At 39.5% G+C, this 15,746-nt stretch overlaps 1 protein-coding gene across 1 annotated transcript in view; it reads right to left on the bottom strand.

Annotated features, from left to right (window-relative positions):
- ADAM28 (ADAM metallopeptidase domain 28) overlaps positions 1–15,746 on the bottom strand; it is a 44,031-nt gene that overhangs the window by 16,615 nt on the left and 11,670 nt on the right. Inside the window, exons 5-12 of the mRNA XM_016214180.2 lie at positions 15,663–15,739; positions 13,573–13,762; positions 10,905–10,976; positions 9,932–10,003; positions 5,652–5,821; positions 3,195–3,279; positions 1,770–1,900; positions 360–537 (exon numbers count right to left, since the gene is read on the bottom strand). Of these exons, the coding sequence (XP_016069666.2) occupies positions 360–537; positions 1,770–1,900; positions 3,195–3,279; positions 5,652–5,821; positions 9,932–10,003; positions 10,905–10,976; positions 13,573–13,762; positions 15,663–15,739 (975 nt within the window). The remainder of the gene's footprint in view (positions 1–359; positions 538–1,769; positions 1,901–3,194; positions 3,280–5,651; positions 5,822–9,931; positions 10,004–10,904; positions 10,977–13,572; positions 13,763–15,662; positions 15,740–15,746) is intronic.

The raw sequence follows: 15,746 nt of genomic DNA, 5'->3' as shown, positions 1-15,746 counted from the left end.
CACAAAGCCCAGGCCGGTGAGTGGCACTTAAAAAACTACATATGGGGAGGAAACCCCAAGAAGCTCTGTGTCAAGCACTGCAGTGTCCACTGTTAGAAAAGCTGACCTCACGAGTATTTACAAATGAATATAGAGAAAAATCACACGACACGTGAAATTTCAGAGTGAACCACTTTATATAGTTTTTAAAAATACGGCTCAAATGTGTTTTATTTTAGTTTTTAATTAAATTTATCGGGGTGACATTGGTTAATAAAATTATACAGATTTCAAGTGAACAAACACCATCTAGTTTTATAGTTTATCTTCTTGGCAATTGGAAAGCAAACTAAACTTTTTTATAAAGGACTCGGTCATACCTCGGAAGTCCCACAATCACAGTCCTCTCCCGTTTCTACCAACTGGTTCCCGCACATCGGGGGGGATATGATATCTCTAGGCAATGGGGCATTAAAGAGGCAATTCGATAGTTCATCTTCAAAAAACCTTTTGTAGCTGACACGGCTGCAGGAACTGAAGTCTGTAGGTATATGGAAGCTGTGAGGATCAGGAAAGAGAAAAGAGAGTGCAGTCATGCTGGGCATGGAGGGGACAATATCAGACACTGGGGATGAGACACCCGAAACCTGCCCCAAAAGATCAAATCAAATCCACTGATCGTCTGCTAAATCATAAGCTCATTCATGTCCCTAAATTTGCCCGTCTAGATGGACATAAACACCTCTAGCTAAATGAGCAAATATGGTCATATCTCAAAATATAGCATCCAGCCCTGCCTGGCATAGCTCAGCAACTGAGCATCAACCTAGGATCCGGGAGATCGAGGTTCGGTTCCCGGTCAGGGCACATGCCCGGGTTGCGGGCTCGATCCCCAGCCAGGGGCGTGCAGGAGGCAGCCGATCAATGACTCTCTCATCATTGATGTTTCTGTTTCTCTCTCTTCCTCTCTCTGAAATCAATAAAAATATACGTTAAAAAATATATATAGAGAGAGAGAGAAAGAGATAGCATCCAGGCCCGTGTCTAAAAAATCACCAGTGCTTCCGACTCATCTAGGAACCCTGTTCAGCCTTAGGTCGTCTGGGTTGTAAAGTCCTCACGGTAGTAAAATCTTACTTATTTACAGGCCTAGGAGTTCACTTTCCTTCAGAGGAATTCCTACGGACAGGCTTCTTCAGCCCACACATAAAGCTCAGGGTCCAAAATGCACTAGTATCTGGAGAAGGAACATGGGCTGCGCAGCTGGCATCCAGCCACGTGCCGTTGTGTGGAAGGAGACTAACCTGGATGGGGCGGCCGAGAGGGACAGAGGGAGGGAGTGGGTGTGACAAGGACCTGCGGGATCTGAAAGATGAGATTCCCGAGCGCCTAGGGCAAGGCAGGAGGGCGGAATCCGTTTCCACGGACTCTCCCTTCGCCCCTCCTGTGAAACTTTCTTCTCCAGATTTTTCTCCTAGAACTTTTTCCTTACTGCCACCCAATCTGAATTTACTAAAAATTTGATAAATGCTAATGATTTTCTGTAGATAGGATAAAATGACAAGTCACCCCAACAGCAAGGAGACAATATGCTTAAACTAGATCTCAGTTAATGAAAAATATTAACCCGTGGATGAGGGATAAGGTGGCTTGGGATAGATACACCTTCATGACTATGCTATATAACCATTTAAAAGCTGGACCATGCTGTGGAAGGTGACATAAAAGAGCAGCACAGCCCAGAGAGAATCAGAAACGGGGGCAAAGAGCATCTTCCCAGAAAGCCTTACCTTAGAGCTCTGTCCATCACACATATTGTAGAAGGGCACTTGCAAACATGGGAGTCATGGAACATTCCAAAGTTATGGCCCATTTCATGGGCCATTGTCCCTGCAACTCTAAGCAAATTGTCACTGTGGTCCTATGGGTGAGAACAGGAAAACAGATCTTCTGGTTTGCAAGCTGAATTATCACTCAGGGTATAATTAAATATTTTTACTGTAGCCAAGTGCAGTAGAGAGACTGATTTTAGCTTTAGTCTACTCACCCTACCTACCATCTGTCCTCTGTCTTTCTCCATCTCTCCCCTTCTCTCCCTTCCCCTTCCCTCCCCCCTCCACACACACACGCACGCACGCACGCACGCACATGCACACACACAACTTAAGTACTGAATGCCCATCACAGGGCATATTACCTGTTCTTTTTTCTAGTGAATGGGGAATATTTTAATGAGAAAAATATTTATGGTTTTCTGCCATAAGAGATTGTGACAAAATTTATTCAACAATGATAAGGAATCAGAAACATTTTTAAAACAATCTGCCTCCCTTCCCCCAGCTTGCATTTTAGTATCTTCTAATTCAATTGGAGGCCTTTGATATGTTTAGCTAATGGAGCTTTAAAAGTGTTCATTAACCTAGAACTATAGTCCATTGGTATCTTTTTCAACTTAATTACTGCCAAGGCTAGACATCAGTCGATTCCAGCCTTGCCCCATTGCATGAAGTCCAGCCAATGGCCAACTTCATTACCAGAGTGTTTCTGATAAGAGTTGTTGGACTGGGTGCTCCAAGTGATCCAGGAGCAATAAAACAACACTAGGAAATCATTGCTGGTTGTAATTTCCCAGTGGGGAGATGAACTTGCTAATAACTCCCATCCACAGAAACCTGGTTTCTTTATTTTCTTCATTTCAAAGAACTAAATAAAGAGATTCATAAGGCATAGTACAAGACTGGCAAGCAAGGAACACCTGTGTAACGTGAGAAGTTAATACACACCACTCACAAAATTGTTTCATTCTGCTAAAATAAATATGATAAACCTTGTTATCTAGTAAGATAGAGCTCCCCAAATGGGGACAAAAACAAAACCAAAAAAATTAAGAAAAGTGGAAATGTGTTTAGAGACTTTCCAGATCGCTTTAAGATTCCTTCCAATTTAGGGTATATCTTCCTTTAAATAGTTATTTTCATGACTCCAATGTTTCCCCCACCCCCTGGAATGACCTCCATAAACAAGATAATGCATTACGATCATGCTGGGTTTATACTGGATATGCAAGATGGATTCAACATTTGAAATTCAATCAATGTTAATCAACCATGTCAAGACACTGAAGGAGAAAGACTATACCATCTTCTCAATAGGTTCACGAAACAGAGTATTTGACAAGCTTGAACACAGAACCAATTGTTTATCTTCCAACAAACCTGGACGATACCAACAGAATTATAAGGAGAGCACATTGTAGACATGAAAGCAAGACCCACAGTCATCCCATTAAGTTCTTTTGCCCTGCAAGAAAGAAAAAAATTGATATGACAACTTATGATTCTAAGCTTTATTTTCTATAGACAGTTCATCCACAACTCTAAATGTTAGCAGAGAAACTCACATTGTGAATCATCACTTTTAGATATTTTCTTCAGTTTTTGGCCCCTGCCTGATAGCTCAGTTGGTTAGCGCATCATCCAATACGCCAAGGTTGTGGGTTCCATACCCAGTCAGGGAACATACAAGACTCAACCAATAAATGCATAAATAAGTGGAACAACAAACTGATGTTTCCTCTCTCTCTCTCTCTCTCTCTCTCTCTCTCTCTCTCTCTCTCTCTCTCTTTCCCTCTAAATCAATAAGCATATCCTTGGGTAGGGATTTTTTTAAAAGAAATTTGCTTGGTAGATGCATTTACATAAAAAGTTGAACCTATATTTTCTACTTGTCAACATCAAGAATGGAAAATATTAATTTTGCTGTGCAAAATGAGGAAATTAGAGAACTTCCTCCCACTTTGCATTCACTGTATTCAGAAATCTGTTGTTTTGAAATGATATTGATCTTCTTTTAAAATTGTATTGTAAAATTACTTGCACTTAAGTCTACATTTGTTTGGGTTCAATTCTCACTACTAGTTCACTTATAAAAAATAAAATCTTTCTTCATCAGGACGTTATCTAGTTTGGTTCTTCTTTTTAGTGAATAGAATATATTTGGACTCTAAGGTCCCTACCTGGTTACAGTTAGGTAAAGGTATCTTTTGTTAATTTGTCAGGTAAATGGTAAAATGTTCTATTTACAAGTGAATGGACAATTATTTCTTTCCATCATATATTTTTAGTGATTTTATTTTGTTTATTTTGGCCTACTCAAGAAACTTACTCTTGAAATTGGATTTCCATTTTTTAAATCTATACATCTCTCATCTTGTCTATAATTTGTATCTCTCTACCCTACTACTTCACATACAGGAATACACTTTAATCAAGCATGGCCCTGGACCCAGTCTCTTAAAAGTTGGTTGGATTCCCTTAGTATGAGATCTTAAAAAATCATGACCTTTCCAAAAATGATCTTTTTCCTTTGGTGGGCCCTGGAGTCTGGAATTCACCTTTCCAAATGAAGGAACTGTAGCACCTGTTCTTCAAAGATAGCCCAGGATGAGCCAGCTTTGCAGTATTCATACCCTGTAGGGCCTATGAATCTGGATAGGTCTATGACTTGCTCTTGACCAACAGAAAAAAACAGCAGTGACCATGTTATTTCCGAAATTGGGTCATAACAAAGCCTTGATGCTTTCTCCTGGGTCTTTGAGAATGCTTCTTCTGGGAAAAGCAAGTCACTTTCTAAGATGTCCAAACCCTGAGACTGCCATGTTGGAGGCAGTCCAAGTTAGCCACTTGAAAAAACTATATAGACAGAGAGATATCACCCAGCCCCTTTGCTCCAGCCATACCAGGAAAGTTACCAGTCATATAAGTGAGGAAGACTTAGTTTAAGCTTGGAAGTTGTGAGCTGATGTATTATGCTGCAACAGATAACCAGCAAAGAATATTAATCCTCACAACATTTAGTCCACCATTCCCTTTTTTTTGAAATATGTTTTAGTTGATTTCAGACAGAGGGAGGGAGAGGAAGAAGGAGAGAGAGATAGAAACATCAATGAGAGAAACATCAATTGGCTGCCTCCTGTACGCCCTCGTCTGGGGATTGAGCCTGCAACCCAGGCATGTGCCCTGACCGGGATGCGAGCCAGCAACCTCTCGGTGCATGGAGGACACTCAACCAACTGAGCCACCCCAGCCTGGCTAGTCCACTATTTCCCATGACACCCATCATTTTCTTAGGAAGTGAAACTCAAGTAATTTCAAGTGATTTCTTGCTGCCTCCTTCTGGCTGACACAGCTGCAAGCTATCCAGCAGAATTTTCTTGATTTCTTTTGAGGCAAATGCTTAGCTTTTCTTGTGTAATTTACAACTGTTAGACTTAGTCCCCTCTCCCCCCTTTTAAAATTAGTCATTTCAGCAGGATGATAGAGGTGTATAATTAGAACATAATATTCAATTTCTCTTCTATCCTAGAAGTTTGTCCTGACTAGTGCTTAAAGCTAATCAATTATTTTTAATAGTAAATCTAAATTCCCCTTTCCATTCTCTCAACCTGCCTTTCCTTTCCATACATCCAATCAAAACAGACAAAATGTCTTATGAATCATCACTAAATCATTAGCTTCAATTAAAAAAAAGAGAGAGCATATTCAACATTAACCTTCTACATGAAAACCACTTCCTCTTGCCCTGTACCCTGAGATACCACTTGCTTTGCCCAGGCTTTAAAAAGTTTTATGCTAAAAACCACATAACATACAAAGGGGGGAGTCCATACATACGTGAGTAACTGAGCGATATCGTGACGCTTTCTTCTTAGGAGGACATTGCCCCTCCACTGAGAGAAGTTTTCCAAGGTGGCCTGTGCGCTTTGGGTTATCTTTATTTTATCGTTGTCATTCCAGATTTCTATCCCCACTAAGGCCACGTGAGTATTGAGCTTCTTATAAAGCTGTCCAAAGAGAATAAATGGCAAGGCATCGACTTATAATGGTGATGTCATCATGTAATATTTTCAATGTACTTTAGACTTTCAAAGCATTTATAACACCACGGTAAAGTCGTCCTATATAAACCTATTTGTGAATGGAAGTTGCCGTTTCTTTCTTGCAGACGCTAGCATCCCCATTCTTGGGCAAAAGAAACACCCTTAGATATTTCAGGTCTGTAAATTCCCTTTTATTTTGGAGCAAACGTTCTATTGAGACAAACTTATTCTGTTTGCAACCTCAAGAAATAAAATTTTCTATTAATAGTTCTTACTATTACTTCATTTTAAGTATTTACAGAAATGCTTTGTAGCGTTCTCAGAGTCAGATATTTCAGAATTTAGCGAGGCTGAGAAAGTCCTACATCTGGAAGTTACAATGAAGTAGGTGGTCCTCTAGATCTCATACCTGGACTAAACCAAATACTCTCCAACACACACAGAATGAGTTTTGGAAATAAGTTAAGCTTATGAGACAGCACGCTTACTCTAAAGATAAAAGCTTACATAGCTGCTGTAGTTTCTAAAACTATAGTGTTGGTCAAAGGGTGAGAACTGTCAGTTTTACAATGAGTTAGTTCTGGGGATGGAGTGTAGAGCATGGCAATTATAGTTAATATTACTCTAGTATATCATATACTTAAAAATTGCTAAGAGAGTAGATGTTAAATGTTTTCCCCACAAGAAAAAAAAAATGGTAGTTACGTGCTATAATGGAGGTGTTAGCAAACCTATGGAGGTAATTATTTTGCAATACATAAGTATATCAAAGCAATACTTTGAACACCTTAAGCTTACACAGTGCTATACACCAATTATGTCTCAATAAAGCTGAAAAGAATTCCGCAGTGACAGGCTTTCTCATGGGCAACATTCTGCTGAGAAACCCATACAAATGATTTTTTAAGTAGTTTGGAAAATAATAAAAGCCTTGAGGAATGCAGTTATCACCAAAAGAGGAGTCAAAATCTAACAAGATTGAAATCCCTTTATTATTAAAGCATCTTCCTTATTCCTTTCTCTCTTTATTTTAGTCACCTGGCAAATCTCTAATCCTGGGAAAAGCTGACTCCCCACTATGCGTGTCCTCCACGAGGCCCCAGAACAGACGGGAAAAGCACACTATGCTGACTGCTTTGAAGCCACGACTACTAACCTCCGGTGGTCTTTCCCACTCTCCAGCAAACAGGCTGCATTTCCAAAATTCATTCACTCTCTGCACATTTTTTTCATACTCACTCACCTTTCTTACAAATTCTGACACTTTCTTTTAAATCCTTACTTTAAATGGATGCCCCTGCTTCCAAATTCACTGAGCATATAGAAGCAACTAGAAGCAAACTTTCCCAGGCTCCTACCACCCATCCACCCACTGGCCTACGCTCTGTCAAACAACCTTTGCCTTCCCTTTTTTAAGATAGGCATGAATGTCCTGTGAGGCCAAGGACAACTCCTTCATTTCTGCACAAGATCCCCTATCTCCCCCCAGATCAAAGAGATAATTCCAGCAACTCTTCCATCTTCCTTCCATGGAACTCATTCTCATTGGCAGCGAAAAAAGATAAGCCTCTCAGTGGGGGTTGTAAGATGAAACGAGAATTTCTCTTTCTGACCCTTCCCCCTCTAATGTATGCTCCATTTCTGGGTTTCCCTTTATAGGAAAACTTCTGGAAATAATTTCCGTATTTGCTGTCTCTAATTTCACTTCTCTCATTCTCTCTGGACTCCCTCTAATCACGATTTACTTTTACAAGCCACAGACACTTGTGTCAACCAGGTGACCCATAACCTCTCCTTTGTTAAGTCCAATGGTCAAGCCTCAGTGCTCAGAAGCATCTAAAACCTCTGATTGTTTTTGCCTTTGATAGATTTTTGTTTCAGGTAGCTCCTGGAACAACTCTCTGCTGGTTTTCCTCCTACCTCACTGTCTACCCCTTCTTGGTCTCCTTCAGTTTTTTCTCCACTCTAATCTCTCCTCAGAGAAGTACTTCAAAGACCTGTCTTTGGGTCTCTCTTCTATTTATCTACATCACATCCTTGGTGAGCCTGCACCAGGGTTGGCCAACTTTTTCTGTAAAGGTCCAGATAGAAAATAGCTTAAGCTTTGGGGCCGTGTAGCCTGGGTTGCAGCTACTCACCACCTCTGGCAATGTTTCAGGAAAGCAGCCCCAGACAGTGTGCAAGCAAACGAGGGTGGCTGTGTTTCACTAAAACTTTATTTTGTAAAAAAGCAGCAGGCTGGATTTGGTACACAGGCTACAGTTTTCTGACCTAGGCCTTATGCCATCTATATGTGCTGAAGACTTATAGATTTATAGATCTATATAAGAACTCCAATCTTATATTTCCAGCATTTCTACTTGGAAATCTTCATACAAAAAGATGTCTCAATGTTAATGTGTCCAAAATGGAATTCTTAATCTTTCGTCTGAGTCACCATCCCCTACCATTTTTTCCCATTTCCCATTTTTTAAGTCAAAACCCTTGATGTCACTTGACTCTGCTCTTTATTTTTTGTAATTCTCATCTCCCACACACCTCATAACTCGGTTGACTCTATCTCGAGATCCACTGTTCTCAACAGAGCCATCATCACTGCTTTTTCTCAAACCACCATCATCTCTTGCCTGAATTATGGCACAATTCCCCTGTCTCATCTGGTTTCTGCCCTTGCTTTCCTTCAGTTTATTTTCAACACAGTGACTAAGATAATCTTTTAAGAATATCCATCTAAACGTGTCACACCTTAAGCTCTCCAGTGTCCTTCTCTCTCATGGGCAATAACAAAGTCCTTACACAGGCCCACCAGGGCCTTCAGGTTTCCACCAGTACCTGTCAGATGCCATCTCCCCCGCCTTTGCCCTGGCTTACTGCATTCCAGCCACAGTGGCCTTCCCGCTGTTCCTCAAATATGATAATCTACGTTCTGTCCTCAGATCCTTTGCTCTGCCTTGCACACCTTCCTTAGGGTCAGAGACCATTCCTTCCTTCAAGCCTCTACTCAAATGTCACCTTATTAGAGAGGCCTCCCTACTTAACATAGCACCTAAGATGAGACCCCTCCCTTTTTCTTTATAGCAACTATCACCGTGCTACGTACTCTTTAGTTGATTTATTTACATTTGTCTCCTTGAACAAAAATGTAAACTCCTTGAAGAAAAAGATATTTGTCAGTTTTGTTCCCCACTTTATTTCTGTAATCTCGAAAAGTACCTGGCACAAAGTAGATGCTCAATAAATATGGCCAGTACTTGGGTTTCCTTAAGGGGAGTCACCATGATCTTGGTGGTGAAAAGACAGGGTACGACCTTAGCCACTGAACCCACCTTCATTTTCTTTCTATCCTCAGGTGATCTGTAGGACACCACAAAGTGACCTACTCACTTCAATTAAGCAGGCTAACTATATGTTTAACTAACAAACCAAAAATTAAGATTTCAATAGAAAGGATGTAGAAATCATGTTTGCAAAGATTTTGAAAAATAGGTTTCAAAAATCTATTTAAAATCATGTTTAAAGAATAGAATCAACAACTGTGTAATCAAAATGGGCTTGAAATCTGACCAACCTAAGTTCAAATTTTATTTCCATCATTTTCTAGCTCTGTGATTTTAGACAAGTTACTTCACTTCTTGGAACCTAATTTCTTAGCTGTAAGTTAGGTTTGGTAATATTTTAGCATTCCTTGATGATTAAATGACATAACGTACTGAAAGATGTTACTGTGTCGTAGCTTGCCTTATTTTGCTTTTCTACTTTCTTCCTTAGATTGGCTTTCCTTTGAGATTTGTTTGTCGAAATTTTCTTATTGGGCTTTGGGAAAACAAAAACCACGCAAACACCTTTTACACCTTCATGGAGCTATGAATAGTGTGACAAGTGGCTGAGAAGTGTCTTTGCAGTGTAATATTAATATTTAGTTAAGCAGCAAGAGTTGTGGTCCCCTTTCAAGAGGCAGTCATCACTATTAGTCTAAAGAGTATTGACTTTCCCTGCTTCATGAGTATTCAGAGAAACACCCAATGATACCGCCTAGCAAGTTGTTAAAATTACATTGAATAAAATATATCATACCATGTTGATGTAATTGGTCATCTCAAACACCCTCTTTCTTATTTCCTCTGGATCTTGATTGTACTTTTTAAACTAAAAGAAAACCAAGACAAAAGATGGTCATTGATAGAAATGAACATAATGGTAAGGTAAAAAAAACACAAGGCATCTTCAGTTTATTTTAGTTATCAGCAGTTATAATCCATGATCAGTTATAAAAAGTTACAACTTAGAAACAAGTGCTTCCTTATTTCTCTAATTAAATGAAAGCACTTTAGGAGTAGAGATGATGTTTTTGTCCCCTTAAAGTACTAGCTCAGTGTAAACCTTTAAAGATTTATTCCAAATGCATTTCAGTTAAATACCATGGTTTCCTAAACTGTGCGAAATCAGTGCCAAGAATAGCTTATTCATTAAAAAAATATGAACAGTAAATGAATTTAGTATAACAAAAGAAGTCAAAGTTTTAGGGCCTATATGAATTAATTTACTCAAGTTATCATAGTACAGAATTTTTCCTTTGAGATCACACATGTGGATCTCAGGTTAAGAACATTCACTCTATGAAAATGCATCTTTATAGAAGGAGGCAAACAATGCACATTACAAAAAAGCGCTTTTTTCAGAAGATTCCATTCATTAGTCCTTATATTTACCACTCCGTTTTGAGCATAAATTCTAAATTACCAATGATTTAACTAGTTAACAGAAGCCAAAATGACAAAGACATTTAATTGGAAACTGGAGCTCTTAAGACAATAAGAAAGGAGCTTAGAGTGCAGAAAATTTATTGCATACACGTTCTATCAAGTGCCCACTCCCCCCAAAAAGAAACCATATCAGCTTAATCAGGTGTCAAATTTCGTAGGGTCAGAACAATTTGTGAAAAAGAATAACTCAGAGTCATGATTATTTAAAACCAATCCATACAGTTAATACTCACAAACTTAGGTAGAAGGGGATTATAAAAGACATGTTTATCTGGCACAATTACCTCACTATTATCCAGGACCAAAAAATATTCTACGTATTTCTTTTGTTCCCAAAACTTGTGGTCATTTAATTCCTGTAATAAATATTTAAAAAAAAAAATTACTAAAACAAGACCTTTCTCTGCAAGAGTCATTCTTTTATTAGAAATGTGTAATTTTAGAAGAGATTGGTTGTTGTTTGGGAATAAAGGAAAACTAAGATTACCATATTAATTCTAACTAATAAGCCAGAATTATCTATAGACAAGGCTCAGAATGTCAAGCTAGAAGAGATATCAATGATATTCTAGCCTGGCCCCTTTATCTTAGCACACAGCTTAAGTGATCACACAACTAATAAATAGGAGGGCTAGAATTAAAACCAGAGCGTTCAGATTTTTTGAACAGTGGGCCTTCTCCACTGTCCCGCTATGAAACAGACAAACGCTGACTTCAGTAACCTCCTGGCGTTGGTGGTAGTGGTTAGTGTCCTTTTATTCCTGTCCCAGTGAACACCCCCTCCTTTACCAACGGTGCAACGCCCAAAGCCACCGTGGCACCTCGTCTGTTCTGTTCTTCTCAGAAAGAGCTGGATCTCTTTCCCACATCCTAAGCTTCCCTATTTTCTGTTCCTTTCTCTCCATAAAACAAAATAAAATAGAACGAAACAACAACAACAAAAATACATCTCATAGTGGATTGCCCCATTGGACAGCAGCAGCCATTATTTGTACTAAATGATAAACCATCAAAGTTGATTATGTTGCATTTCTAGAAGTGCTTGTCTTTTAACAGGTAGATAAGCTCCCATGAAGGACAGATTACTGAAGGTAGACTTTTAGCTGTTATCTAATGAGACATGAGCTTACCTCCCACCCTCCATGGGAGAAATATATGCATTAGCACGTACTGTCCCCCAGCAATGCTCTGGGCACTAGGGGTGCAGCAGTGAAACACACATGGTCCGTGTACTGAAGGAGCTCACAGTAGACAAATAAACAGCTAATCGGACGGGATTAGTGCTGTACACAGTGATGGGCACCGCATGACAAGGTAGTCATTTCAGAAGAGATGGTTAGAAAAAGCTCTAAGGAGCTGGCACTGAAGCGGACATATTAATGAAAATGAGAAGCTAGGCAAGAGAGAGAAATTGAAAGATAATCCCAGCAGAGAAAAACTGAGCGAAAGGACTCCAAGGTGAATTGATATTGGCATGTTTAAAGCACAGAAAGAGTTTGTGTTTAAAGCACATGTTTAGAGCACAGAACATAATGGGGGGGGTCATAGGTGGATGGGGGTACAAGATAGGAGGAGATCAGAGAGGTAGTGGGGGCCCTAGTCCTACATGGGTTTGTAACTGGGTCAGGTTTTTTTTTAGATTTTGTACTAAATGCAATGAGAAGCCATCAGAGGGTTTGAAACAGGAAAGTGACACGATGCGATTCAGAATAAAAATCATTCCAGCTATGGCGTGGGGAGTGGATTCTACGGAGGCAGGAACGAGAGTGGGAAAGTCGGGTAGAGGCTGTTGCGACAGTTCTTGGGAGAGGGACAGTGCCCTGTGGTGGCTGGAGAGAGGTAACGTGAACGATCTGGAGGATGCAGAGGCGCTTGCTGACGGGCGCCATGTGAAGAGGGAGGAGTGAAAGAGGAGCCAAGGAGGATTTCTGGACTCGGGCCTGAGCACATGATAAATGGTGGCGCCCATACAGGGGAGAGTGCGGGAGAAGCAGGTGCTGTTTGGGGTTTGGAAATCGGTGGTTCTACTGTGACCACAGCCAGTTTATATTAGACATTCAAATGGATGCATGAAGTAGGCAGTTAATTATAAGTCTGGCCTTTAAAGGAGAGTCCAAGGTCGAAGGTATATATGTGATAGTAATTACTGTAGAGCTCTTGCTTAAATAAGGCCTAGCACAGGATAAGATTGTCTAGAAAGAATGTGCAGATAAAGCAAGAAATGGGATGGACCCAGGATTGCGTTTTACAAGGGCCTGGATTGTTTAGTGGTCAACCAGGGGAGGGATCACAGTGAGAGGAGCTGAGAAAGCACAGCACTAGTGAGGTAGGAGGAAAACCAAAAATGGAAAAAAAGGATGGCATGGAAACATGGTTATTTGGCATTTATACACCCAATAAGTTGAACCCAACAGAGATTTTATTTTATTCAGACCAATTCTGCCCAGTGCTTATGGATTTTGCAAACGTCTACAAGAGATGATTCTTCTGTGACTGAAAGCTGAATTTCATGTATGAAAGCACATTCTAAGTTGCTGTCGGCAGATCCTATATTTATTTTCCTCACTGCTACATCCCCAGCACTTATGGAAGTACTGGAAGAAAGATTTGTTGAATGAGTTCATTTGTGAAAACAGCAGGAGATTTTACCTCAAAGTAAAAATAATGCTTCACACTTTGTTGTATGTTGCAGCATTGTGAAAGTTGCCTGCTCCTAGAGGGCAAGCCTTTTACTCATACTTCTTTCTAGCCCTTGAATGTTGTTATTAATAACAGTTGATCCATAAGTACTTATTAAAAAATCAATGTACAACAAGGTTTTAATGTCTCTATAACCTACTGGTTTCAACAATCACTGTAGTTTCAGCAATTGTAATTGCTAAGACTGGAACCCAAAGCAGAAAAGACAGGATACATGAGAGCATTCCAAATAAAAAACAAAGGTATGCATACAACCAGACTGGTGGCAGACGGGGCCACATTTTGCTGAGATCCATGTGCCCATAATATGTCATCCATCCCACAGGAGCTATTAGTCTTTTCATCGGGATCATGCTTGAAGAGTGCATGTTCCTGTTCATCCTGATTTTCGGGGCTTAAAGGTTCAATGAAGTACCTTTCATCTCCCAGACTGAAGTAGCCCCTGAAAAACATGAGAATCCAGGCTTCTTAAAAAATATTCCTGCATTTGAGTGCTATAGACTTAGAGACTCCAAAAAGTTACCATTGCCAAAATATTCCAAGCTCATGGCAGTAGAATACAGTGTAACATTACAGCTGAAGATCCCCTTAGAGATAACCTAAACATATTTTCTCTATGAGGAAATGGAACCTATTGGTTGGAGTGACTACTGCAATGTGGTATAGCTAACCTAAGTCAGAGATGGCACTAGAATAAAATTTCCTGACTCTCAGTTCAGTGTTCTTCCAATTCCCTTGCCATGTCTGCTCTCAAAGTGTGCTGCAAATGAAAGAGATTTTGGAGTCTTATAGATAAGAGTCAAAACTCTGGGGCTATCATTTATTAATGGTAATACCATGGGAAATTACTTAAACTCACATAGCTTCAGTTTCTCCATCTATAAAATGAGAATAATAATACAGACAATAAAGTGGTTATAAAAAATTGAAGGAGACAATATGCAAAGCACATGATCAATGAATAACACCAATTTCATCTTAATTCTCTCTGCTGAAGCCCCAAGCTAAGATCCATTCAACCAATATATAGGGAGCACTCACTATTCATTAGGCATTGGACAAAAGGCAGATGGTAAAAAAGAGCCAAGGTCGCTCCTCTCATAGAGTTTATATTCAAATGAGGAAGGTCAATGTAGGTTAAATAATTATATTTGATCCATAAATATATATATAGTTATATGTCATATATGTAACATAATTCCAGCAGATAATTGCTAAGAAGAAAAGCGCCGGAACATATAACAAGGCAACTGTATTAAGTATACATAGAATTAGAAGATAAGAGGTGATGTGGAGAGATAAAGGAGGGGGTTGATTGCAGTGGTCTGCATGAAGATCATGGTAGTTTAGACTGGGATGTGGCAGTAAAGAAAGAATGTAGTGAATAATCTCAGAAAATACTTAGTACATATAATCAACAGGGCTCGATAATGGATTAAAAATGGGTATTTGAAAAACAGTAAGTCATCAACAACCTAGGTTTCTGGATTGGGCAAGTGGTTGGTTGATACCATTCACTGAGATAAGGAACACTGGAAAATTACCAAACTTTGGAGAAAATCATTAGCTTGATTGAGATTTCATTAAGATATCCAGATATGGAAGAGATATGGAGATATGAAAGAGAAAATTAGATAATCAGGCCTGGGCATCAGAAGTCTGGATATCTTATTATTGGCAGATACATGCAGAGTCCAGCACAGGGAAAGAAATGGATAAGACAGGCATGGATAGGACAGACGTAGAGGAGCTCCCATTTCCTAAGGGTTCTGACTTTAAAATTGGGACTCAAAACCTATATTTTGAAAACAAGTGAACAAAGAAAAGCAACTCAGGAAGCAATACAGGTTTATAATGTATAAACTGCTATCAACAGGAGCTATGTTTCCTTCAAATTTCAAAATTTTTATCCCTTAGAATTCACATGATCTCACTTTTATGTGGAACCTAATGAACAAAATAAGCTGATGAACAAATAGACCCAAAGACACTGAAGCACGTAACAGACTGATGTATAGCAGAGGGAAAGGGGGGGGATTAACCAAAGAACTCATATGCATATATGCATAACCCTTGGACATGGACAATAGCATGATGAAAGCCTGGGGAGGGGGCAGGGGGAGGGGAGAGGGGGTCAAGGGGGGGTAACAAGGGGACATCTGTAGAACTTTCAACAATAAAGATAAATTTTAAAAAAGAATTCATATTCCTCTATAATAAATTATATATTTTTTGATCTATTATTGACACTATTACAGATGTCCCCCATTTCTTTAGGTTTATTAAACACGCATACACATCCCATCGTCAAAGATACATACAAACCACTCATGAAGCCTTACCTTAGCCCCCTGCAAGTGCTGATGCTAGCTTCAGAAACTTTTTCATTAATGATGTGTCCTTGGTAATAACAGTCATCCTAAAGC

Source organism: Miniopterus natalensis, chromosome 4 (genome assembly GCF_054644295.1).
Source record: "Miniopterus natalensis isolate mMinNat1 chromosome 4, mMinNat1.hap1, whole genome shotgun sequence".
In the NCBI taxonomy this organism is placed as follows: Eukaryota; Metazoa; Chordata; class Mammalia; order Chiroptera; family Miniopteridae; genus Miniopterus; species Miniopterus natalensis.
This window is presented reverse-complemented; position numbering and strand designations above follow the sequence as displayed.